Below are 27,493 nucleotides of genomic sequence, written 5' to 3'. Positions count from 1 at the left end.
CAAACCCAACTACAAACAGCTTTAAAGAAACAAAAAGAATGTAATCATCTAAAGAATTAATCTGACAACTGCCCACGTTTACACCTCCCACAAGCTCCCAATCAGAGGGAAATGCGCTTTAATCTCCTCCAACTCCCCTCCAGTTTCACAAAACACTAGATGTGCAGTCTTTAAACTGGGGCATTTCCGGCATGCTGCTTCCATTTAAATCTGCTGCCTCTCCTAATGCAGCAGCCCCGGCTTTTGCAGAGTTGTTTTTTCTGGACACTGAGAAACATGAAATTTTTTGTGGGGGTTGGACAAAGTATTAAATCTGGAATAGACAAAGTTTGCAACATTTTTCGTGATAGTCAGCTAAATCTTAGTCATAACAAGTAAAACTCCACTGGCTCTTGCTGCTGATTTATTTGGTGATGGGGTGGAAGAAGCAAGGACTTACGGGTAACTGACAGTCGTAAAACCAGGGATGTTAGTGTTAAAAAGCAAACTTTTTCTGCATTTGTTTTCTGAGCCTGAAAACTACAAGCTGTGGATGGCAATGTGTGTTAGGACATGAGCTTTTTATTAATAACAACTCAGAAGTCCTGCTGACCCTTCATCTGGGCTATCACCCTTTGGAAGAGTCAGCACAAGGATTTCCAGTCCCAAAGAGAGAATTTTAATGGGTTTTTCTTAGTCCCCATGTGTCATGTGACATTTTTCTGAGTCTGAAGGTGATGGAACTGTGGCCTCTTGATGTGTTATGTGCAGTCCACAACACAAAATTCTTGTTTAGAAAGTTTTACCTTGGGCAGAAGGTTATTTGATTTCTGCTACTGGAGTTTCACCCTTAATTTTAAATACCTGAAATTGTGTGAGCTCCTCTGAAGGGAAACAAGAGACACAGAGTATGAGTACTTTGGAAAAATTTTGTTGAAAGGATTAATCCTTTCTTGTCATTCAAAATATTAACTACCATTTTACTTCACCTCTTTGACAGAAGGGCTGGTTACTTATTAATGTGAAGTCATAATTATTGACAGCCGTAAAGTCATGACAGTTCCGTTTGATAGTTACACATTAGTCAACATCTTCTCTTGAGCATGTAATGACAAACAGCTTTGGCTGGTTTTAATAAGACTCAGAAAGCTTTGCCCCTTGCCTCCAGAATATTGTCGTCATTCCTATTATTGCATTAACCACCGGAGGCAGTTTCCCCTCTGGACTGCAGCCCCATTGTGCTCACAGCTGTACTGGTTAGCTTGGTGGAAACCTAAAAACCCACCTTCAGCTCCGAGGGGTTTGGAGCCCAGGGGTGTGGGGAGCTGTCCTGCAGCTCTCTGTCTACTGAAGCACAAACCTTACACCATGGATTGCCTGTGAGGCTGCTCTGGGATGTCCCTGTGCCTGGCATGCTTAGGCAGTCCAGGTGAGCAGGGCACAGCCTCTTGTCTGTAGCAGTAACATTGCTGTAAAACTCCTGATCCACTCCACAGTGCCTAAGCTCTGGAACTGCATTTAGGAAGTTTATGGCTTGCTTGAAAATCATGCGTTGCTAATGGCTGAGCCTTTTGGTAGGGGCTGATAAATGAATGATTGGAAGCTGTAGACCACAGGCTGACTTTCCCACAGCTCACTGTGTATATAAGATCTGATAAGGAAGTTGAGACAAAGCTTAGCTTAAGGTCAACTGATCATTAATCAACTGTAACTGCACTTCTCAGGTAATCAGCCTGAAAAATGCTGGTCTGCTCCACTCTTTGAAGACCCCACCTAGAAAGAGCTATAAAATGTTTGCTGAAGTAGATTAAACACAACTTTAAGTGCCACACATAGACTACAAAGCATGTTGTGTCTTTGCTTCGGGTTAACCCACTAAACTGACACTCTGCTGTCAGTCCCTCAGCCCAACCTGTGCATAAACTATATCGTGATCTACCATGTCCCTGCTGGATCCATTACTTCTTTGTGTGTTGCTAAAGGAGAAAATGGGACATGTTTTACAGTTTTTATCTTGCAGTGAGTGGAGCTGCTCTGGTATCTTTTTTCTGCATGTCTCTGACCTGGCCAGAGGTGTATTTGCAGTGTATTTGCAGGGTGGACCATGAGATACCAGAGTTCAGCTGTTTCAGTGTGGCGAGCTCAGCAGTGTGGGTGAAGGGCTCACCTGGGACTAGGTAACCCGGCAGAAGCAACAGGCTGATCTGCACTGGAATTCACATTGAACTGCACTACTACGTGTGTGGTTGATGGGAGTAATTTTGGGACAGCCCTCAAAGGTAAAATCAAGTAAAGGTGTCATCTAGGTCAGCTCATGAGGGTGAAGCTGATTTTTACAATCATTTCCAGATGTACATTAAAGACAGTTCAGCTTGGATGGAGGAAGGATCCAGGCTTGTTTTAACAGTGTTCTCAAATGGAGCCACAGCTTGATAGCTTTGTTTGGCTTTTGATCCTTGTGGCACAGTGGAGGTACATTGCAATGTGGAATCTCAGTGCCCTCCTGCTTTCCCTGTCCCTCTCCTCTGGTGATTCTGTACTGTAGAAACTATCTTAACAAAGTCTTGCCTCTGCTAAATTCTTGTGGAATGCTAGGTGACAAAAATATAAATCACTCATCAAACATTTCTCATCAGTCCATGTCATCCATTAAAGTCATAACCCATCCTGTTCTTTATTCTTTGTTCCAGACTGTCAAGTAAGGGATCATGCTGGTGCTCTTTGAACATATAAAGTGTTTATGGTCAAGTATTTTGAGATAGATCGTTTTATTATCTAGAGGATTTGGTCTGGCAAAGTTCCTAATCATGTAACATAACTGTGTTGTAGCTTCAGAATATGCTGGTCTTGCAGAAATTAAGGAATAAGAAAGCAAAGCTACCATTGTCCTAAAGCAGTCCAACTTACAAGGGAAAAGAACCTGTGAATCTCCGATTTGTCACATGGAAAGTCTGTCTTATGGCTGTTCCACTTGATGCTGGTGGAACCAGGAGATTCTCAAAGCCTTTTGGTTGAACTGTGCAAAAAAAGGCACAAAGGACTGGACATGCCTTTCCTTCAGGCCAGTGCTTGAAAAATCCTGAAGATAAAGCAAAAGCAGGAGGGAGGACCCACCTGGTAATTCTTCCAAACCATTTTATAGTCTTTGGAATTTTGGAGTTTTGGAAATTTTCATTTTCCTACAGTTCTTTCCAGAATTTTTTTTTTCATACTGGGAAGGGATGCACCATGTATATGCATCAATTCAGATCCTAGATAGTCAAATCAAGGTGAAGAGCTGCATGCTGGGACTGGCAGTCTGAGTGAGGCTGCATCTCTGTAGGAGTGGTGAAAACTCAGATGTGTCTTTGTCTTCGTAACAGTTTTTTCCTGTATCCTTCAATATTTGCAATCAAAATAGCACACAGTAGTGGAATCCTGAATATGTGCGTTTTGTCTGTTCTCTCAGAAGCCGTAAAGACAGTTTGGAAAGCGAGAGCTCAGCAGCCATCATTCCTCATGAGCTGATCCGCACCAGACAGCTGGAGAGCGTGCACCTGAAATTTAACCAGGAGTCCGGAGCACTCATCCCCCTCTGCCTAAGGTGAGTGAAGCCATCCTGCTCCACAGCCTGTGCTAACGTGCTGCTTTTGGCTTGTGGCATTGTTTCACCATACAGACATGCATGCAATGGGTCTGGAAAGGCCAGAGCTTAGACATTTTGCCAAAACACATTAGAAACAGATGACTCTCTGCATGATTCTGCGCTCATCGTGTTAAGATTGTTTCTCATCCTTTTTACGTCCTCCAGTGTCATTTGAGTGCTGAAGCAGGACAGGGTTATTATAGGGGTTTTTTATTAGTCTAATGCTAGCAACGCTGTGATGAAGACAGGATGTCTTAACATACTCTGTCAAAGAAATCCCTTAAGTTATTCATTCTGACTTAGGGACTCAGATAAGTGGTTGTGCAAAACCTGTTTGCAATCACTTTATGCATAGAAGTGTGAGTTTTAGACAAATTATGTCACATGACTGAAGGAGCAACACATTGTGTGCATACTCTACACATTGTCCTTTGAAGGTTCAGTCTGTGCATATCACTGCCTTCTAGTTTTCCATAATTTCAGCCAGCATTATTTTTAAAAATCCCTGTGCAAATGTTCTAGTCTTTAAGATAAAGACGAACTGTCGTGTCAAGACAAATTATTATAGGTGATTGACTTTAGCTTAATGAGTTACATTGGTAGTATCAGAGTTATCAGCAGCAGGTGCACACTTGCCTGGGCCTGTTGAGAAACCAATGGGAAAGTTAACACAAACGTATTTTTTTACATCACAAATGTGTGAACAGTCTGTCCTGATCAGTTACCTCAGCTCATCTGACCAGCAATAACTCATCAAGCAACTGTGACTCTGGTAGGCACTAAATATATTACCTGAAGTTTTCCCTCTTGCATGTTAGAAGCCATGCATGCGTGTCACAAATGCTGAGCCAAAATACCAGAGCCATGTTTTTCCCTTGCATTGAATGAAAAAAGGGAAGTAATACTGTAGATGGTCATGTATGTGTGTTTTCTAGGCATTTGCTTAAATAATGCAAGTGACATTTGTGAAGCACCAGGGCAATTGATTATGAGGTATTGTCATAGCAATGAGCCTTCTTAAAAATGCATCTTCCCATTCCCACACAATGTGTAGTCTGGATTCTCTTCTATAGTTTCCGTCTTGCTGGAAACTGGCAGTCCCCTGCCTTTACATATATCAGCACCTCATCATGGGGATAGGCATGAAGTGGGATTTAGATGTATTCAAGCTCTGTAACAAGGACCTGAGATTAAGGGGAAAGATGAGGGGTAGCTCCCTGCCTCAGAAGGAGGCTTATCACCTGCTTTTTAGAGCAAATCTTTTTTATATTCCTGAAAAATAAATATTTGCTGCCTTCAAAATAGTTTCCCATGCTGATGGCAGAAACAGTAGTGATGTATCTCCATTGTTGTGTTGAATGCTGCACATGCTCTCTCAACTCATGCATGTGTTTAATTCCCCAGGGGAAGGCTCCTACATGGACGGCACTTTACCTATAAAAGTATTACAGGAGATACAGCAATCACATTTGTATCAACAGGAGTAGAAGGAGCCTTTGCTACAGAGGAGCACCCCTATGCAGCCCACGGACCTTGGTTACAAGTGAGAAAGCCTGCCTCCTGTTCTCCCTCTTTCCTCCTTTGCTACAGCCTAAAAATTATCTTCCTAAGGGCTTATGTTGTTTAAAATTGTAACAAACCTGTATTTGCTGCTGCAACATCTCTTACAGCTCTTGCTCAATATTTTCAGTAATTATGGCCTCAAAAAATAATAGTGAAATGTTGCTATTTATATTAGTGGAACTCAAAATGATAATTGACTGGAAAATTCAGAAATCATCTGTGAATACAGTAGTATCCACTTCCTGAAGTTGATGAACACTTTACGGGCTCTATTTATTCTTGATTTCTTCCAAAAAGGAATTTGGGGAGGCAGAGTGGAATGACCTAAACAAGAATGGAGCCAGGGCAGAAGAGCTAGAAAGCTGTGGGACTGTGATCCTGCAGAGCCAAGATCTCAGTTTGACATCATCCCGAACGGGAGAGCAGCACGGAGAGCAATGCCTTTCAGTTCTAGCTCTTTTCTATTGATTCTTTGACAAAAGCTTGTGGTTGCTTGAAGCACCCACACATTTATGTACCCACATGTTTTTGGTGTCACAGATCTTCCCTGGAAAATCCCCCATCTGCTTGGAGTTAAGGGTCAGCCCTAGAGCAGTGATGCACTAATGATCTGACAGTGTGGCACTGTTCTACTCTTGAATTTCTTTATGGTTATAAGCATATTGTGGAAAAAAAACTTGAGGGAATGTGTTAATGCAGAAAAACCCATTTCTGAGGGACTATGTGCACAGTACGTCTCTGCCTTCACTGTAACTGTGGCGTTCCTGCCTCCCCTTCTCTTTTGAAGGCAGGGGATTGTTTCAGCATTGTAGTGTTGCAGTTAGCCTTCCAATGACTTGTTTTCAAGGCATTCTGCAGCCCGCATTCGTATGGACAGAATACAGACATTCCAAGGACATCATACCTTGGAATCTGTATGACTTGTAAAGGAGCTGATCTGGGCCAGAACCATCTCATGTAGGGATTTTCAAAGAGCCTGCATGCTTTGATTGTTCTGACTGGAAAGTGCAATGCTCCTGTAATGATTAACAGCAAAGAGTCAGGTTTAAGGGTGGGTCATTTGCTGTTGGTTCCTGTGCTTGCTAACATATGATACACAGGATCTTGTGACTGTGTTAACTCCAAACATGAGTGTTTGTTTGCATTTACATCACATCTCGAAATACATTGATGTGTAGAGTAGTCAGGTAACCTCTAAACACTGAAGAATGGCAATGATTATGTCACCATTCAGATGTATTAACCCTTATGAACCTGGTTGTTTTCGTGCCTCTTATTTTTGTGCTGGAAATGTGTAAGATTTTTGGAGTAGGTGGGATGGAAAGGTGAAGAATTGCTGGCTCAGATGGTAGGGAGAAGCAAGGTCCCTCACTTGTCTCCTACACAAGGGTGATGTATTGGTTCTTCTTGTCTGACATAACCAGCTCTGCTGCTGGCCCCTGCCCTATCCTGTGCTGAGTACAAAGGAGGATACAAAGGAGGACGGGCTGAAGAGGGGGAGGAAGGGAGGCTGAAGGAAGCCTGGGACAACAGGAGTAGCACCCGGTTGTGAGATGTGGGAGTGTCTGAGGCTCTTGGTTTAGTATGCAAGGGAAGACTTGGTCTGTACTCAGCCGTTCCTTGTGGTGTTGGGAGCAGGGGAGGGAGAGGTCCGTGTAGCTTTGCTTCAGAAGTAAAAGAAGTTGTGATGCATAAAATTTCCAAGGAGGTGAGCTATGTTTGGTTTAGTCCATTGCAGACCGGGCTGGCTGAGTTGGCAAGGCCTGCTAAGCTTTCACAGCAAGGTCCAGAGTGGATTTTCCTCCTCCCTTGCTTGGGACCCCGGGCACAGCAAGGAGCTCCAAGGAGAATTGGTGGCTGAAAGCACATTACTGCAGTGCAGGGGCATGTTCAAAGACAAGTAAATGAAGGAACTGTGGAGAACAGGAGACATGGCAGGCTTTTCCTCCTGTGGACTTTCTCTTTATTCTAGGGTAGAAATGAGAGCCTGAAAAATCCCAACCTCAACTCTGCAGCAGCCAGAGACTGACTTCTCTTGAGTCTAAGCTTTGGTGCAGTGAGAGCCCAAACCTGCAGACTAAACACAGTACCTCCTGTTTACATCTTGTGGGCTGGAGTGGAGCATGTCCAAGGTGGGACAGGCCAGAGAGCTGCTGCCTGTCAGCCCCCGCTGCCCGGGCTGAGCAATGAGCTGAGAGTCACTGGGCTCTGGTGGAGGGTTAGTGGATGACAGGAGTTTGGCAGGTCCTAGCACCATTCAGACCAGACAGGTGTCCATATCACCACCACAGCTGGTACTCAGTGGGAACCGTTTCAGCAATCTCAGCAGAAAAAGTAAGGAGTCATTAGACCACAGAGATTGTACGCCCCATTTCTATCAACAGTCTTTCCAGGTCACGTTTGAGGCATGCTAGTGGGGGAAGCCTGTCCTGCTGCTGCCCATGCTCTGGGGATGATTAGATTATTTCATTCTCCAGAGCTGTCAAATTGGCACCTTTCCCAAGTACTTGGAATTTTTTTTTTTCATTTAAGTAACATTTAATTAGTTCTAAGAAGCTAAATTCTATTAAAGGTCTAAGCATGTTAGGCTGGTTTATTTCTGAACTCCTTCCACTGTGTCATGTATTGTTGAATAGGGAAATTGCTTTAACTCAGAAATGTACAAACATATTCAAGAAGTCCTCCTTGTTAACACTAGACTCCTGTTTATATGCTAGTTACTGTGGCAAAGTCTCTGATGTGTAACACTTGAATTAACATTACACATGATCAAAGGCTTCTGCGGTTCTTTCTTCCACTCCCCCTTCCCCCAGTGCTGTGACTGCAGAGCCCCCATATTGCCTCCTAAGCACCTCTGCTCTGCTTTCCAAGGGGTAGATGTTCCAGATGCACAGGGAAAAGCTGTGCAGGAGGTGTCTGGCCCTATATTGGAGGGTTAAGGATGCTGATCATGCAGACTCACTCCAACATAAACTGCCCCACAGTGACATTCGTATTTGTGGTAGAGCGCCCAAGGTTCTTGGTCCAATGTCTGAGCTGTGCCAAGTGTGCAATTCATCACAGATTGACCTTGTTTGTCTCTAAAATATTCCCAAAGCAAGGTGAGGTTGTGCGTGTGTTCTCTCTCCCTCCCTTACTTTTGTTCCGACAGATGATAGAGGCGCTCTGTTGAAATGTGTTACTGATCAAGCCTGTCCCAATAAAGTTGCCTGAGCCTTTAATACATATTAATATTATCCTGGGGTAGTTTGTGTCAAAGCCTGTCAGCATGCATCATCCTTTGGGAATTACCATCATTAAGTCTCCAGTGATGGGAGTCAGGACATGCTTCTGCAAAGCTCCTCTGCTTTTATGTGGAGCTCTCTGCCTGTCTAGCACAAAGCAGGCTGTTCTCCCCTCCTGCCTTGCTCACCTGGACTGCTTACTCACCCCAGAGGGGAGAAGGAGGTTTGTTTAACTCTACCTTTAGATAATTTCTGCTCCTGCTGCTTTAGGCAGTCATTGTTCTAGGCAAGAAGATGACATTCAAGTCTTTGATCATGTGGAACGTACATGTTACACATCAGATTCTGACATACAAGCCAATACAGTGCAGTAAAAACAAACCTATAGTTAAAGTGTCCTCTGTAGTTAGCTGTAAAATCTAGCACACAGAATATAAGAAATATCTCTGCACTTTAGCTTTGCCCCTGTTACACATGTGTATTTCAATGCAATATTTAATTGAAGAATCATACATATTTTTAACAGAGTGTGCTTGCCTCATTCACTGCACAGAGGCGCAGTGTGTTTGGGGGATGAATCAGGAGCATGAAGTAAAATAAGACTCTTGCCTATGGGACTTCCATTTTGTTTATTTGTTAAAATTGGAAAGTGTGTAATGAATAAGCAGGTAATTGCAGAAAAATCACAGTAGTCTTACCGTGAAGCCCCTTAAATGTTGCCACGGAGAATTGGGTCCTGTTCCTGCCTCTACTACACTTTTCTTTCTGTGCTATTCCAGAGTCTTAAGCTAAAATGTTCTCACCTGGCAAGTGACTTTGTGTTCCTTGCTTTCTGGATGCCCAGCTCAAGACCTGAAGTCTGATCTCTGTTCCCAGCAACAAGAGGAGGTCAGGAGGAATTCCCTTGTGCATACCTGTGTGCTCCACAGGACTAAGTGGACTGGAAAACAAGGATCTACAAGTCTTGAGATGGGCATTCACATGAAGAAGACATTCAGATTCAGCTTTTTCTTCACTCATCTTCCTATGTCTGTTCAGAAGAACATTCTTCTGGTCATCCTGTGAAGAATGTAATGAATTCAGTGCTTGCCAGGCATTCCAGCTCCACAGATGAACACCAGAAACAATTTCAGGAAGAGATTAAAATTTGTTCTTGCAAGTCAGGAGAAAGAAAGGATTTCTTTGGGGCAGGGGTTCAGCCTGGGAGCTGTGGTCGAAGACCCATGTTCAGCTTCCTGCTCTCCTGCAGGTTTTCTCTGTGACTTTTAAGACTCTACTTCCTTGAACCTCCATCCCCCATCTGCTATAGGGAGGGGAGCACTTCCCTGCCTTGTAGAAGTGTGAGGCCAAGCACAGTAGAGGCTGTGAGAGTGGTGGACACTAAGATTAGATACTTCTGGTGTTATCCATGCTGGCAATAGTTGGATGGAGCATACTAACTAAATAGAGGGGAATAGAGTAGGAGAGAATGGGGAAGCAAGTTGAATGATAATGAAAAGAAATTACTAATGCTGCATTCAGTGAGCAAAACCATCCTGAGGACTGAGCAGGGCAGAGGTCTTGCTGGAGAAAAACTGCAGGTGATCCTGTGATTACACATTTATTTCATGAGGCAGACACGTGCTGGGGCTAAATTAGTGTGGCATAGTTTCTGTGCAGCAATTTCCAAAGTTTTGTCACTCATCCCTGAGTGCAGAGGATATTTTTTCCAGGTAATTTACTTGGGTTTGGGACTAATCCTGTTAGGCAGGTGGAGGCTATGGATCATTGGCACTTGGCAGCCCCTGATTCTCAGCACAATGTGAGTGTCTGTGTGAGCTGAAGAGCTCACAGCAGTGGTGGGGTGTTATCCTCTGGCACTGCTGAGGGGCCCTCTTTGATTGCCTCCCATGCCAGTAGGTTCCCAATATCCATCTGACAGAATGTGAATGTTAAGGCTGTGGAAATGCGGTTCTCCAGTCTCCTTACCCTTTTTGTCCCCAGCTTTGGCATCTGATCTGCCTTTCATCCTGTTTTTCTGTGTCTCTGTCTTCCCCTCATCCTGGCCCGTCTCTGCTTTCCTCTCTCCCCCTTCATTCAAGTTGGAAAATTCCTTCTCCTCCTCCTCCACATGGTCTGACTTCCAGCAGAAACACTGAGAGTGCCTGAGAGTTTCCCTGCCATTAGTCCTGATGTGCCTGGTGACATAGCAATCCCTCACGTCTCAGAGGAATGATCAGAGGAAAAATGACTCCTTAGCTACCTCTGCTCTATTTTGGACAGAGCTGCCGTGGGCTGGGACATGCTCAGTGAAGGACTCTTCATTTCTCAAAAAGGCAATGGGCAAGCAGTACTTTCAGAGACTTCTGACTTAGCAAAGCATTTTCATAAGCAGGAGAAAGACTTTCCCTTGTCCTCCAGAGCACTCATTTACTAATCTTTATCACCTTCTTCATAAGGGGTAGTTCTCATGCCAACAAAATTATCACATGAATTTGCTAGTACTGTCAAAATACACTTTTTCCAAAATACCTCTCTCTACTCCTTTTTCCCTGAAAACCTTTTTGAAAAATCAAAAACAAGGCAGCCAGCATGGAAAAATAACTTGAGGCTTAGGACAGCAAGGTCAAACCGTTCATAGAAAATGTTAAATGTGCCTGTAGGCAGGATAGGTGCATGGAAGCCGTGGGAAGCATCCAACATGCAGGAGCTATCAACATGTGCTATCTATGCTGGCAGTCACAGCAGAGGGGGGGATTACTGTGAGCAGGGTCATGGGGGATGATCCATTCTTTTGGTTTGGCAACCTAAGTGAAAAATCTGGGAAAGAAGATCAGACTGAGCCCAATCTTTAAATATTTTCAGTTTTTCCTGCTGAAACAAAAGCCTTAAAGAGACCAAAAGCTGAAATAAAATCCTTTTATGTTGAATGAAACCAGAAATAAGAAACAAGAAAGTTTTCTTCGGTAAAAACAGGGAAAAAATCTAGTTTTGCAGAATAGGGTTGGAGATGTTAGAAGTTTGCTTTCTCTAATCAATATTTAAGGGATATAATGCTCACATAGGATATGAGAAACTCATACTTTATTTCTTTTCTTTAATTTGAACCTCTATTTCTACCTCTTTGCTTTATGGGCAAGAAAACTATAGGGTATTTTGGTTCTTTCTCAGCTCTTCCAATTGGAGTTGTTCCACATCATATAAAACACTGAATTAGTCACAGAGACAGAGTGCACAAGAGAATGACTTTGTTCCGGTAGAGTCAGGACATTCCCCTGGAAATGAGCACATCTGGTTCTTCTCTCTTCTAGAACACATGTTAAATCATTTATGCACATTGGCATAATGGCAGCAACAGAGGTTCAAAGCAACATTTGAAAGAGCTGTTCTGATGCTCAAGATGCTCACTTGTAAGTGGTAGCTATGGGTGATGTCCTCTCTTGAAGACATAGGACTGATTTTTGGTCTCCCCACACTTGAATAGATGGGTTATTCCTAGCGTAGTGGGTTTAAGGACAACACCCACAAGCTGGTTTGAGTTGTGTACAACTGCAGCCTGCTCCTGTCCAAAGCAGTTTTATGTGTCTACTCATACAATTATTTCTCAGAATCTTTTGAGTGGCTTCTCTTTTGAGTAGGTCTAGAAATCTAAGCTAGCAGTTTTCCAGTAAATTTATCGTGTGCCCCAAACACTCTCCAAAATCTGAGTGTGTTATCCTGTTGTGTTCTTCTCCCTCACAGCTGAATGAGACTCTGGGAGACACTTAGTCTAGGGTAGAAATGCACCGTTAGAACAGGATGATCCTCCCAGTGTCAACTCTCCTGCAGCATGTTCTCTAATACTTTGTCCAGGCTAGTTTTGGATGAGTCAGGTACTTTCATCCTTCTTAATCTGTCTGTCTATCCTGCCACCTAACGCCCCTCCCTTGCTGCTCAAACTACATTTGGGCTACTTTGTGTAGGTTGTCTTCCACCCACTTAGTGCATTCCTTGAAATGCCTTTCTTTCTTTGCTTTTTCTCTCTTGAAAGAATTGGATTTGCCTGTTGTCTTGGCTTCTTTGCCAGCCCTTTCCCCAGCTGAGCCAAATTTTATGTATTGAATCAAAGAAGCCTTGTCTGCAAGATAGATCTCATCAGTCTGGGCTCTAAGGAGCTCAGGTCCTCGGGATCAGCCTTGTGACTGAGAATGTCATGAAAGGATCCCACAAGGTCAAAATCTTTCAGTGCCATCCTATACTTCCTCTTATGGGATTGTAACATCATGGTGTGAAGCAATAGAGTCCCTGAGGCATCTGTGAGTGGATGTTTCTCTTTTACAAGGAGGGTTGTGAATCTCCTGGAAGAGCAGCAGTAGAATTTCCCGTCAGAGGTGTTTGTTGCAGTACTGGTACCTTTGAGGCTGTAGTGAGATCTGTGATGGATTCAGGCAGCAAGGTGGCCTTTTCAGACAGTGTCAGGGCTGGTCTGACATAGAACAATGATGTGATAAGACCTCTGCCCTGAACCACTTGCAGCGTGAGCAAAGCAGTGCAAAGAAGGCCAGGTCAAGGAGACAGCACAGAGATGGGCTGGGGGGTGCCTGTGACACAACACATGCTTCATCAGGGGATTTTTATGGTGGAAATTTCAGTGGGAAAGGCTGACACGCTTAAACTTGACTTTTTTGCTGTGCTGACAACAAGAATTAAGCTGAAACATTTTCAGGGCAAAGGACTCCTAAAAGTTGCTGGATATTTCAGATGTAACAGATGATTTGGCTTAGGATGCAACTGTTCCACCTGTTCCAGGCATAGCACCCAACAGATGAATAGTTTCTTACAAGGGCTGGTGTGGTTTACATAGGGGTTTTATTGCAATGTGTCCTCATCTTCTCTGGCTGGACATACAGGCCAGCTCTGTACTAAGTCCACAACTAATAAAACATGGTTACCTTTCTTTGACAAACCTGCTAGAAAAGCAACTTGCAGTGTTTAATGCAAACAGAGCACTAGGGCAAAGTGTGTGATTGTTTGGTTTTTTCCTAGGTAGGCAAGAAAATTGAGTATTATCAGTGAAAGCCTCTGCTTCAGTGTGGCTGGGCCATTTGCTTGTGTCTTGCCCTGGACAAAGCATGTTTCTTTAAGTTGGGCAGAGGTGCAGCTTGATTCCTAACTCAGCCTCTGAGAGTCTTCCTTTATCAAAGTCTTGCCAGCTGTGTCAGGCATTCAACATTGGTGTGACCTCTGTCCCCAGTAGCCTTTCCTGAGCTGAGAATTTCAATCCCTCATGGCAGTGTTGAACCCTGTAGTGAGAGATGGAGTGTTAACTGTGGGGTGGTACCTGGGGTGGTACCTGTAGGCTGACTATAATGTCTTTAATGTTTTACTAAGCACCAGCTGTTTTCAAAGTCAGCCAAACTCACCTGGAGCCCCATGATCTTGGGTACACTTTTAGATTTCATGCATCTTCATATGCCTGCAGCTGAGTACCTGTAACAAGTCATGATACAGATTTCTCAGCCAGATGTGGGTATGAAAGCTTCAACACAGAAACCTTCAACACAAACTCCTTCAGGTGACCCTTAGGTGAGCCCTGTGGATAAGAAGTAAATTTCAGCAAGCTCAGGTGAGATTTGCCACGAGAGGGAGACAGCATGTGTTCCCTGAGCACATCCACCTGAATGAGACAGCCTAGCCCGGTGTTCTGAACATGTCTGGACATTTGCAGCTGTTAGTGAAGTGGTGAGAACCCAGACTTTGTACCTCAATTGTGCAGTAGGTCCCTGTGATAGAAAACAGGGACTTATCTTCTGGCTAGTCGTCATCTTCCAAGCATCTGTAGCATGACTCAGTGCCACAAAACACAGAGCAAATGGAATCCAGATCTGCTGGCAATGGTTTAGCACGTGTCTAGGCCTCTCTAGGTCAGGGAGATCCTGGTGTGAGTAGGACTGTGCAGCACCCAAAGAGCTGTTTCAGATACCCACAGCTGGCTGGCAGGGCCATTCACTGTTCATACTGCAAACAGCCATTGCACAGGCTGTGCTGCACCCTGTGACCAGCTTAGGCAGGCTGGGTGTTTGCACAGGGCTGTGAAAACACAGTGCTGCGAGCACCCAGGACACCTGCTCAGGACTGCTCCTTTGCTTCCTCAGCACCAGCCAGGAGATTTCATGGGAGAAGAGGCTTGCTCAGTGCACATGGGATGGCTTCGTTTGCCCTCCAGATTGTGTCGGCTTTTCCCATGGCTGCAGCACAACAGTGGGGCTCTGTTTTCCTTTGGGAAGGGAAAAAGCTGCTTCATCATTGTGATCTCTGTGTAGTGTCCTGTTGATAAGATCAGTCAACAGCATCAGAGGAAAACTCAGATTCAGTTCTGAAGTATAAAGTGAGTGAGGCCTATTTGTTTAATTTGAGCTTCTAAGGTTTAAATCCCAGAGGAAATTAAATTAGGTGCCTAGAGCAATGGCAGTCTGTCATGTTTATTTGCTAGGAATGTCACCTTTAATATCATGCACATACAATGTGTGTGTGTTAATGTAATGGAGTATCATACTGTGCAGGAGCAGGCATGCTACAAGAACTGGAAATGTGAAATATCGTGAGTGAGGGGCGCTGAGATAGGATTGGATTTATTTTCAGCCATCTCCGTAAGACTAACTCACCAGCACAAAGGTGGTTTAGCTGATTGCAGGTGGGAATGGCAGCCTGATCTATGTATGAGCACAGGCATTAGTGCTCTTGGGCCATTTTGACTGGGCTACATCTAACAGGAGGAATCTTGTCTAGGCACAAATCCAGGATGACAATTCTTGCTTCCAAGCCCTCTTAGGACGTTGGTGTCCTGCTGGCACATGCCTTCCCTCTGCATGCTCAGGAGAGCCTCAAGAGTGCCAGTTTCCTGAGTTGTGGGATGTGGCTGCTTGTACATTTGGTTACACCTGCACTTTGGGGTCTCCCTTCTTCTCCAGGAAGGAAGGCAGGTCTTCCCAGCAGTGTGGGGTAGTAGGATTTGGGATTTTTTTTCTGACTTGGACTGCTAAGGACAGGCTCTGAGACACATGCTGTGTGTGTGAATGTCACTGCAGCAGTTTATTGTTGCAGCCTGTGATGCCTGCCCTCCACCAAAGTTAACTGTCCATGCAGGGCTTACAGAAGGCACTGCGATCTTTCCTCACGTGCTGCACAGATCAGGCTGCCATTGCTTTGAGCCCCCAAATGCAGCTCAGCTGAGCTGTGGTCTCCTGTCTCGCTCCACTTGTCAGACCTTTCAGGGAGCCAGTTCAGCTCAGTACCTCAGTGGAATTTGTGCTTTTTTTCAGCTGGATTACCAAAATTCACTGAGAGAGGGCAGTGAGCTGTAGACAGGCTCAGCCATTTTAAGGCATTGCACCCCAGTTCTAGTGATAGGCACAGTGCTCCAAAACCTGACCTGTCCCCTCCTTCATTCTCTCTACCCTTTGCTGTTTACCCCTGCATACCCTGTCTTGTTTTCCTACAGCCTCAGAGCAGCTGGCTGCCTTGCACACGTGGCTCCCATTTCTCTCCTGCCTGTGGCACCTTGGGAGCGCCCAGGGGTCTTCCTGCTGTGCTTGTCTTCTACTCTCCCTGCCAAAGCTGCAGATCCTCATTCCTGCTCTCTCACCCATCCCAACCTCTGGCATTTTTGCTCATCCGTGGATGGCTGAATATTCATTTCCTCCTGGCCTGATTGCTGTGAATACCAATTCCTCCTCCTTTTTCCGGCTGTTCTGTAGATTTTGATGTCTGCCAAATTGTTTTCATTCCCTCACCCCGCTGCAGACTGCACCTCCGCAGAAAGCGATCCGCTCGGTGCAGAGCCCCAGCTCCCCACCCAGCCCTTCCTCCTGAGCTGAGTGATCAGGTTGCTCTCCTACCTCCAACAGGGACAGACTTCTCCCTCCTCCCGCAGTCAGCAAATGAGTGTCTCCAGTTCAACAGGCAGAAGAGTTGCAGGCCCCTGCAAGGAGACTGCAGCAGTTTGCAGTGGCACTACGTGTTTCAGTGCAATGTTCCTCTGCTTGCCAGTCTGCAGATTGGTGCCAGGTTGCAGAGTCCTGTCCAAAGCAGCAAGCTGCTGGCTCCAAGCTGAAGCAGAGTTTTTTCAGGCTCGAGGTATGATCAGAAAGGCCTGGTAAAGGTGCCTGCATTCATGCTGATCAGCTTGGTAATAAACCCTGGCCTAGAGCCTGCTGCAGGTTGAAGCTAAGTGAAGAGGGGAATGTAGTGGAGAGGGGAGGTTGTAGTTTTGTCATCCTCCAGGAAATCTGTGTGTAATGGCAGCAGTGTGGCAGTGTTGAGGGGAAAGGACTGCAGACACCTTGGATTTGGTGGTTTTTGGATCTCTTGTCTTGCCCAACAAAAGAAGAAAGGGAGACCAGAGTCTTCTCTTTCTGTCCAATAATCCTGCTTATGTGTTGCCAAAATGGAGCCCAGAGGCTTCCACTTGCCCATGGCATCCTGGCTCTCACTTGCTCCCCACTGGTGTTAGTGGCCCTAAGCAGCCAGTGGGCATGGGAGGTGGGCTTCCTGCAGGGCAGTGGGACAGCCTGGCTGCCCCTCTTCCAAATGTGAGGTGGACAGCAGTGCAATTGGCCACTTAGCTCCACCACTATTTGATATTAGAGCAGTCCCTTCTCTGGAGCACAGGGCTTATGGCTGGGAAGAACAGGGAGAAGAAGGGTGAGAAGGGGGTCATGGCAATGGTGGGCTCTCCTGGATGGAAAGTAATGCCAGAGAGGAGGAAAGGGTGGACCAGAGGAAGGAAAGGAGGAGCAAGGGGAAAGAAACAAACCTGTAGGCTAAAATGGAAATAATAATCCACTGGATGCTGTTGCAACCTAACTCTCAGGAATGCTGCTCCAAGGCCCCCTCACTGCATGGGGATGTTTGCCTGGTCCTGCACTGCCGTCTCTGCTCCTGTGCCAAGCCAGCTGTCCTGCCTGGAGCTCTGGCCTTTGTGGCTGTTGTGAAGAGGGCAGGATGTGTTTGCTTTTGCCTATCATGTATTTCTTTTTTTAAAGAGGGTGGGAGTTTCTCCTCTTGAATTCCTGGGCCTGATTCCCCCCGTGATGTGTCTGGTTTCTGTGACTTGGGGGACTCCATGGAGCTGGGGTCGTGGTCCTCATCCAGGACTTTTGACTTGACATCAGCTGTTTTCTTGGACTACTTGTTGCTCAGCCTGGCTCTGAGATGAGCCAAAAGCTTTCCCTGCACTGGCATGCAGGATGGGGATGTGCCATCACAACATGGGGGTGCCTCACATGGGCACGTCTGGGAGCATTTTCCATACCCAGCATCTGTTTCATGTGAACAATGTGCTGTACTGGGGTCAGGGCCATCCTCATGCCCAGAGCACCAGCTCTGTAAGGGTCTCTGGCTCTTCCTATGCTGCTATTTCCTGATTAAACTGTGAGTTTGACTTCAATGGATCAGATGAAAGTGGCTGTCTCCCACTATCTCTCCAACAGTTGTTATCTTGACCCTTTTTCCTCCTTCCCCACTCTTTCTGTCTAAAGCTGAGCCTCTAATTTTAGACTGAGGGAGATAATTGAGGGTCAAAAAAGATTGCTGTATAATTTCAACATTTTTCAGTGTTTGGGGTGGAAGACAAAGTTAGGAGCTCCTTGCCCTCAAACCTTTGTATTGCGGTAAGGAAGGACATAGGGGAAGGAGTGAGTTGGTACAGTCTGCTCTATGCAGAAATCATGCTGTTCTTGCAATTAGCTAAAACTAAGAGTGTAAAGGCATAAAATACTGTATTTCCTTTGCAGATCCTATTGACCGAAGAGTTCGTAGAGAGAATGCTGGAAGATTTAGAAGATCTGAATTCTCCAGAGGAAGTAAGGCTGCATCATTCCTGTATCTTCCATGTACTGTCCCAGAGAGCTCAGCCCATCCTGCAGCTTGTCTTTGATCCTCCCCTCAGCCTGCAGGCTGCAGCCCTGCCCCATCCATAGTCTTGAGGCCATGCTAAGCCTTCACATCTGCTGTGAACCACTGAGGCACTTAGAGAAGGGATTGCAAGAAATACAAGACAGGGATAGGTATTAAAGGAGATTCTGCATTTTGATTTCCATCAGCATCTTTTCCAGCATGGCATCTGAACACCCCAAAGGAAAGCAGTGCAGCCTCTGGGCCAGATGGCAGAGTTTCCTCCATGCCATGCATAGACACTGTTCTCACTAGCAGCTCCTAGCACATCACCTTCCCTGCTTTCAGAAAAGCTGAAAGCGGAGGCAGCACATTTACTTTTAAACAATCTGTTGTATGGGCCTCCTTTAGTGGGTTTGGTAAGCAGGCAGGGCTGTTTCATGTCTGCTACTTGGCCTTCACCTGCTGGCCTTGCACGGTGTGTGAAGGACCATCACCAGCCTGGAAACATTACAGCAACAGCCAGGGGGGCTTTATAAAAGCTGGTACTAAACTTCTCACTGCCATGTGATCTCTTCCTGGGGAACATTTAACACCCCGTCTCCCATGCATGCCATATAAATATTCTGCTTGACTTCAAAGATCAGTGGCAGAAATGACATGTAATATTTTTAATCCCATTTTTTACAGCTCCCTGCAGACTCTAAAGAAACTTTCCTTGGCTTGTAGAGCAGCCCTCCCATCCCTTGCTCTGCTCCCCTCCCCCTAGGAAAATCTCTGGGCTCTAATTGTTTAATCCAGAGTTGACTTAATGCCAGGGTGTTCTTCACTGTGTGAGTGAGGGGAGCACGCTGCTGGCTGTGCAGTGACTTTCAGGCCAGCTTTTATCCAGTTAAACCTAATCCAAAGCTCATTTTTGCTAGTGACATGGAAGCCTAGGAGCACTTTGGATTGAAGGCCCTTTAGTGAAGGCTTTAGTGAAGGCAGCTCATGTTCCTTTGCTGTCCACTGAGGCAAAGAGCATGGCAGTTCCTGGCACAGCGATGGGTGTTTGGTTCCCACTCACTGTGACTTTGCTGAATTAAAAAGTGAAAAACAAACAAATGCGAAGGATGACTTCTCCAAGAGGATTGCTTTGGAACCACTGCTGTTTATAAAAAGGAAAATACTTGAGATGAAATGTGATCTTTCAGCATCCAGATTCCTCCAAGGATTTGTAACTTGCAGGATCTGGGTTGGGCCAACTGAAAGCATTCCTCAGCAGCCCTGACTGTTGCTGATGATGTTCATGTGGTAGAATGAAGTGCTGTGAGGAGTCTTTCCTTTGCTGCAAAAGAGCCACCTGTGTTAAGTGAAATTAAGTGAAATAATCTGTCTGAGTGTCTTTAGCATGTTTTTCACGTGTCCTAGACAGCGACTTAGAATTCCCTGGGCTGTGCAGGGCCATTAGATTACATGGTGCAAGCTATACACAGGGCTTGAGTTTATAAAGAACACTTAAATGGGACTTGAGCTGTTTGTTTCCTAGAGGATAACGGACAGGGGTTTGTGGTAGCCTCTATCCTGAAGAATCCTCCTGCTGTGCCCCCCAGATCATGGATCAGACCATGAACCAGCAGCATATTAAGGTCAATGGATACCAACTGCAGGTTACCCTCATGGGCAGCTGCAAATGGAGCAAGGTCAGGAGCAAATTCATGTTAGAGACACCCTTGCTGTGGAGCAGGCAGCTGGAGGGGATCTTCTTTAGCAGAAACCTCACACTGAGCCTGTTTTGATGTCCATCACAAACGGGGTGTTTACAGGAAGAAAGAAAAGTAATTGCATAAAGACTGATGATTTCCAGGTCACTGTACCCTTGCACCAGCTCTCCTCTCAAACAGCCCCTGGGAAGCCTACGGTGCTGCTGGCCTGGGTCTGAGGACTTTCCTAGGAGAGGACCACTGTACCCATAACCATCCTGAATTAACCACCTCCAGGGCAGATTGTCACTGGGGGTGTTGGGTCCCCATGAGATTCCACCCTGGGAGTCCCATCAGGGTGTCAGGGAGTATCATAGGGCAAGGCAGTGCAACACTGGGTGCAGTACAGTTTTGAAAACAAAATGAACCTACAAACAGGCTTCCAGAGCTATCCCCCATGTGTTTTGGGTCCTCAGGTTGGCCACTGGGATTGCATGAAATGCCTTTGCAGAATTGGTTGCCATTCGGCTGTGGATAGGGCAGATTTGTTGCCTAAGAGATTCCATCCCACACCTTCACCCCCACCCCAGAGCTGTTTGAGACCTGTGTGAATGCCTGGGCACTGGTCATGTGGCTGTGAGAAGGGTTGGTGGTAAGGCTCCTTGCAGCTCTGTCCCTGCATGGTTGTGTTTGGGTTGATGTTGGAAGGACTTCCTAGCCTAAGGAGGGGCATCAGGGTGGGACCAGTGGATTTGCTTTGTTTGGGAAACACTGGCCACAGACAGTGCTGTGTAAACCAGACTGGGGCAAAAAAATCTCCCTTCTGTGTGCTTCAACAAGTGTTTGCAAAACAGCCTGAGCAGCTGAGTGCCTGTGTGAGCACAAGGCATTGTACAGCTCTGTGAGGCCTTTGTGCCAGAGGTGGGAAGGACTGGAGCAGGAATGCTGTGCAGGCACATTGGCTCTCCCCAGGCAGGACAACACAGCTTGCCTGTCACCCAGCAGAGCTCTGATGGCTCACCTACATTCCACCCTGAACGAGCAGGGATTTGAAAGCTGCCCTGAAACTCTGGGTGCTGGGCTGGGTGAAACGAGAGGGACTGACTTAGATAGGAGGAAAGACACTTCTGCAAATCTTCTGAGAGGCTGGGAAGGGGAAATGGTGATGGGGGCAGAAACCCTCCAAAATTCATCTGATGAAATAAACAGCTCAGAACTTTACTTTGGCAGCTGAGAGGCCACATTATCTAATGTCCACTGCTGTCCAAAACATACTGATGGGGAAATGTTTTCTTAGTGGCCTCTTGTTTTAAAAAATAATAATAACATGGGGCTGCCTGCCTTTGCAACAATTTTGTTTTTTCTGTGCAGATTGCAGTGATATGCATTAACTGGTTCTCTTTACTGTCTTACAGTTTAAACTTCCAAAGGAGTACAGCTGGCCTGAAAAGAAACTGAAAGTTTCCATCTTGCCAGATACCGTGTTCGACAACCCACTGCATTAGAGCTGAATTACACTATTCTAACAACTGGGAGAGCCAAGTTACTGTCCATTACCCAGTGACTCACAGGATAATTAATGCAGTAAAAACTCTGCCTGCAAATAAGAAGAGTTTGCTGCACAACCACTGCAAACAGAAGAGGAGCTACTCAGCACCAGCCCAGGCCGAACTGAGCCCTTTCCTTTATCCTTCCCAAGGCTGAACTCTCTGTGAACAGCCTGCGTATGTGTGAGTGCGAGTGAGAAATATTTAACTATGAAAATTAGTAGTAAGAATCCTTTTTCTCTCCTAGCTGCAGAACTCCCCTCTGCCTTAGCCCAGGGTGTAGACGCTCTGCACGCCTGTATTTACACATACATTTCTGCCAGGTGCGAGCCTATAATCCATGGATTAAATGTTCTTTACGTGACTCTGGAGTCCTTTTGTTAGCCAAACTTTTACTGACTGCAGAACTGTTCTTCCATGTGCTATTTTTTTTTCTTTTTAGAAATGGAATGGTATTTCCCCTGTTTAAAGGAGGCCAAAAGCTCACATGCTTGAAGCTGAACAGATTTAAAGATGAACTTTCTAGTTCAGTCAAGAAAAACAAATCCAGATCCTCCCTGCCCTCAAATTAGGCATGTTTTAAGTGTTGGTCTTGGTGCTATTAGCTATGGTATCACTGCAAACAGAGGCAACTTTATTCTCATGCATCCTGTCCTTGTGCCTGAACCCCAGGGAAGGTCGCAACCTCTGGTTTTGCACAAGCAGGAGGAAGAAAGCTACCGGGGCGGGGGAGATCTCCTGTTTACAGTGTGTTTATCTTTAAAGAGATACTGTCAAGTATTTTTTCCTTGCTATTGTACAGAATTTGAGAAGCTAGAAAGGATCATTTGTTTACAGGGACAACTTCAGCAGCTCTGCAGGATCAGGGGGCTGCTTGAAAGCATATGAAGTGGAGATCTCTGCTGCCCTGGCACAGCAGAGAGGAGACTCAGCCTCAATGAAGCCAACTGTTCTCCCTGTTCCAGCAGGGTTGTGCCCTAGTGCAGCTCCATTTTGCCCTCTAGCCTCACTGTGGTGGCTCTTGTTGCTGACCTTCCTCCTTTCAGATGGGTTTGAAATGTAAAGCATCGAAACCAGTTTGAAAAGATGCTCTCTCTAGATCCCTGTGGCTTCCTCCTTGGAGCAAAACGTGTGCAGAGGAGCCGGTCTCTGCAGTGCCAGGTTGTGTCTCTGCATCAGCTGCTGGCCCTGTGGATACGCTGCAGCAAACCACTGCAGGCTTTACCCCCTGCTGCTGCTGCAGGTTGTTCCTGATGCATATTCCCCAGCCTTCCTCTGCCCATTGTCTTTTGGTGACAACTCTTCACTCCTTGTCAGGGGAGGTGCAGCTTTCCTTCCACCCATTTCTGCCTAAAAGATAACTGGTGGTTTATGCGCAGTTGCTGTGTGATCCTAATACAAGTATAACAAAAGCTTTTAACACTTAACTCCCCATATCAAACAGCAAAGTCCAGGAGGCCTCACAGCACCCTGGGGTTGGTTTTCTGTTTGTTTTCTGATTTAATTTCTTCCCAGCACAGTCAGCTTTGATGTTTTCTGCATGTATATGAGGCTGGTTAATGTTGGTCAAGAAGCAGAGCTAGGAGCCACAAAGCTTTCCTTGGACTTGCTACAGAATTCCTCTGTGGCCTCAGGCAAGTCACTCAATGTCTCTCTGTGCAGAGAGGGTGACTATTGACTAGAGGGCTGTAGGACCTACCGAAGCATGCCAGGGTTTGCAGGGGAGGGCGTGCTTTGTGTACAAAGCAGTATTTGTATTATTATAATTGTTTTTATATTATAATTTAAGGCAGGCCAAATGCAGGGTCCAACACTGCTCTGCAGAACCTTCCTTTCTGCAAAGCTATGAAAGCAATTTACATGTAAATGAGTTTGTCATTTTGTCTGAACTCAGAGGATCATCTTAAAATCCTGCTGTGAAAGAACAAACTTTCAAATATCTGCATATACCAGCCAGAGTGATTTCTGTGCTGTGGCAGGCTGCATTCATCCATGGGATCTCTTGGCCAGTTTTCATTGACCTGGTTAGAACTAAGCCTCCCTTCTGCACTGTAGATCTGTGTGCAAGGGACAGCATGGGTAAGAAAGTGGCATGCAAACCTACCAGTCCAGCTTCAAAAGTGATGTGCCCAAGTGTCCCACCACAAGATGATGGGCAAACAGATAATTGTGGCAGTGGGGAAAAGGCAAGGGCAGCTACAGTTTTGTCCCAAAGCCATCCAACAGTAGCCTGTGGATGCTCTTGTCAAGCTTGCTGGGGTGCTGCAGCAGAGCTGGCCTGTTGCCATCATGCTGGCTGCTCTTCCTTGTTTCCAGATGCTAGCTCCCATTAAAGGAGCTTAAAATCCGTATCTTGATTGAGAAGGGACATTTGGAAGGTCTGTTGTTGCTATTCCTGCAGAGATCAGCACGGGGCACAGAGAAGTCCATCAGACCCTCTCTGGGCTCTGACACACATCTGGAAAGCTTGGGACCTCCTGCCCTATGAACTCTTTGAGCCTTCACAGCAGGGATCTGGTGCTGTATGCAGGGAAAGCACCTCCTCCAAGCTGGCTTGTGCTCCAGTTTTGCCTTTCTCATGCAAGTGTTTTCCTCACCATATTTACTCTCATCAGACGCTCTGGGCTGGGTTTCCATTGACTTCAGAGGGAACACACTGAATGCATGTGATAATCCACCCAGTATCCTTGTGTGTGTGTGTATTTTTGTTCCATGTCATGTATTTATATATAGTTCTGTGTATTTGAGTTATGAACAGGTGGCATGCCAGAAATCTCTATTTCTGAGACACTTTCTCACAGATCTTTGCTGGTAGCCAGATAACAATTGAGGGGGGAAGGATTGAAGGGAAGGAAGTGAAATCTTCCTATTTAGGTAAGGGAGGAAATATTAGACAAATAATTGCTAAAATAGAATTCTGTGTCTTATTGTTAGAGCAACTATGAGAACCTGGTGAAAGTCAGCCCTTAAGCTCCCTGGTCCTGTCGCTGCCTCTCAGCAGCTTATCTAAGAGTAAGAAAGTTGCAGTTACTCAGTATCCTGAAGAGCTGGGCACCCACAGGACATCCCCTCACCATTCACATCAAGTTTGCAACCATGCCAAAGGCTTACTCATTGGCAAGTAGATGAGATGTGAAGTTTGGGTATTTTCATCTTGGGGCAAGAGGACATGTCTCTGTGTGAAAGAAAAGGAAAAGAAACCTTTGTATTTTAGTGAGCAAGTAGTTTGAAAGAGGGAAGTCATCAGTGTTAATAAATGCCATGGTGTTTTTCTAGCCCAAACCTGCTGAGATGGTAGGAGCACTGGTGCTGATTTTTTCTAGATTGTGTAGAAGGCCTGAAGCAGGTTTGTATGGAACCAAAACCTGTGTTAGCTAAAGACAGTGACCTGGCTGGAAGTGAAAGCAACTTAGAAGCAGTGAGTACAGGATTTTTCTCTCCTGAAGAAATCTGGTGATGCAGGTCAATTCAGATATTTGGAAAGATGAAGAGCCTTGAAAATCCAACATGTGACAGCAATTCTGAAACAGGAGAAATCTTAAAAGCCAGGGCTACTCTCTCTCTCTCAATTTCTGATTAAAAACAGGACAAGGAATGTATAATTTCAGTATTAAAATATGTAGGGTGTGATCTGAGCAGAGCAGTTAGTCTTGTAGCTGCTGTGACCATATTTTCAGTGGCTTAGATAGGTGGTGCCTGCTGTGTCTAATTTCTTGAGGATGGTGTATATTGGTTTTACTCTACATGGAATTGCCAACAGTGATTTGAAATTATATTGTGAAGCTCTTTGCTTTAAATATTCAGTTGCTTTTGGATGGCTTTTGAAATTACACCATAAGGTCATCAAATGGTTTTGGTGGAAGTGAGAGTTGTGTTGTTTCTCATCTGGGACCTGCAGAAATATCTTTGTAAAAACCCAAAACACTTGAAAGAAATGCTTGGTTCTTCCCTGCTCCTCTGGTTGGCATCTAGAGTCCATGTCCTGCTTTTGCAGCTTGTATCTGGCCAGGGCAAGGCAGCATCACATCAGGTGGGGAGAAAAGCTTCAGGCCAGGGGAAACTCTTAGACCCGTGTGTCCAGTTTTCCCCTAGCCCAGAGCATGGCCTTGTGCCTTCTGACTCCACTGTACCAAGCCTTGGGCTTCAGCCCCTGCTCCATCTCAGCCAGGTGAGGAGGGGTTCCAGCACCAGGACAGCCCTTCCACCTCCCAGGGACTGGGTGACTGCCCTCCTGGGAGAGAACACATTGTGCCTTAATTTTTCCTGTGTGTGAAGCTGCAAGGGCAGACGAATTGTCAAGCAACCAAGAATTCCTTTCTGTGCATCTGTCCCTATTGATAAATGCCAGCCTGCACAGCAGCCAGACTGTATCCAAAGCAATCTCAAAATCCACATTTGCCTATGGGATTCATCTTTTAACATTTTAAAGCTGGGTTTAAGTTTCTCAACCTAACAAGCTCTGTTTCAACCTACTGTTTTTATAACATTATTTTCTGTTGTGCAGTGTCTGCTTGTTCTCTTTTCTTTTAAAAAAACCCATCCCTTGTGTTTGACATGAGTCCAAAATTTCAAATGGAGAATAGGCCTGAGGTTGCAAATGTGTTTTAAACGTGGTCCCGTATCGACTTGTCTCTCAGGCACTGGACCTGTCATGAATCATGCTTCACCACCTCTTCATTTCTACCATGATTTTGTTTTCCCTAAAGTCACTGAGACCATAAAACCATCCTAAGTTCACAAACGTCATTTCTAGTCTGCTGTGAAGGGGCTGCCCCGTCTCTTTCCCTCGCTGAAGACCACAGCATCGTTCACCCTTTGGCTCATGGAGCCCTGATGCAGGAGAGGATCATCTGCCAGGCAGGGCTGCTCATGGCAGAAGTGGCTGGCCAGGGCCTGGTTGGTTTAAACTGTCCTGATGCTGTGCCTGCTCTCTTTAAAAAGAGGAAGAGAGAGGAAAAAAAACCCCAACCTCAAAAAGCCAGAGGAAAATTTCCTGCCGATTGTCGTGTTTTGCAAACACTGGTCTTTTCTCTTGCCCTCTCCCTCCACTCCCAAAGAGGCTGGAGATGAAAATGGCTCCTTTGTTCCTTTCCCTGGGGCCCAAGTGCAGCGAAAGCACGGCTCTGTAAACTCTCCCCTGCACGAGCAGCGAGGGTGGGAGGGACCGAGCTGTCACCGTGTGCGGTAGGTCCTACGTAAACACGCCTTGTTGACAATGCCCTGAGCAGGATGGGAGCAGAAGGGCTCTGTGTGCTGTGATGAGGCTCCTGTGCCGCTCTTCCTACAGAAGCCAGCAGGATGCAAAACCCCCAGGGGCTGAGGAAGGGGAGGTGGGTGTGAGTGGCCATGTTGTCCTGGCAGAGACTGATCACAGGCTAGGGGTCTCTGGGTTTTTGGCTTTCCCCAGAATGGGAATTTGCAGCCCCATGGAAGCAGGCAGCATCCTGCCAGGGGCTTGTAGTGATGCCCTGGCCCCTGCCCTGGGATGCTGCTTGCACCCCTCCAGCCCCTTAGTCCTGGTACTGAGTTTGGTCGCAGTCATTCTCCAAAGCCAAGTTGACTCTGTCAAAACCCTTCTCTTGTCCAGCCCAGGCTGGACACACTAACTTTTCCCTTTTTTTAAACAGATGGAGGTTTTGCCTCTGGCTGGGGACACTGCTTGTTTTGTGTGCTGAATGGGAGCAAAGGCAAGGTTCCCAGGGCAGGGGACACATGGGTGACTGGGACCACAGCAAACCCTGACCACTGGGGTTGCCCCTGCAGCCCTGAGAAGAACTTTTCAGTACTTCAGCCGTGTGTGTGTGTCTGTGTGTGTGTGTGTGGTCTGTGGGTGCAGGGGTCGTGTGGATGGAGGAGCCCCAGGACACTCCCAGCGGGGCTGGAAGGAGCCTGTGTTTCTGTGGCCGGTGTACCAGTACCTTGTAGATGGCCTTTCTTCCCTTTCCCCTCCTCCTTTTTTTTATAAAAGACAAAAAACAAACAGAAAGCTAAACTAGCAGAGGTTTTTAAATATTTTATATT

General features: G+C 45.9%; 1 protein-coding gene across 4 annotated transcripts in view; it reads left to right on the top strand.

Annotated features, from left to right (window-relative positions):
• SUFU (SUFU negative regulator of hedgehog signaling) overlaps window positions 1-27,475 on the top strand; it is an 89,339-nt gene extending 61,864 nt beyond the window's left edge. For all 4 annotated transcript variants that reach the window (XM_063405410.1, XM_063405409.1, XM_063405412.1 and 1 more), the window contains 4 exons: window positions 3,428-3,562; window positions 5,009-5,147; window positions 18,144-18,212; window positions 21,341-27,475. In XM_063405410.1, the coding sequence (XP_063261480.1) occupies window positions 3,428-3,562; window positions 5,009-5,147; window positions 18,144-18,212; window positions 21,341-21,430 (433 nt within the window). In that variant the 3' untranslated portion in view covers window positions 21,431-27,475. The remainder of the gene's footprint in view (window positions 1-3,427; window positions 3,563-5,008; window positions 5,148-18,143; window positions 18,213-21,340) is intronic.
• Window positions 27,476-27,493: the final 18 nt, after the last annotated feature.

This window comes from Prinia subflava, chromosome 9, assembly GCF_021018805.1.
Source record: "Prinia subflava isolate CZ2003 ecotype Zambia chromosome 9, Cam_Psub_1.2, whole genome shotgun sequence".
NCBI lineage: Eukaryota > Metazoa > Chordata > Aves > Passeriformes > Cisticolidae > Prinia > Prinia subflava.
Note: the sequence above shows the minus strand (reverse complement) of the source record. Positions and strands in the feature narration are given on the sequence as shown.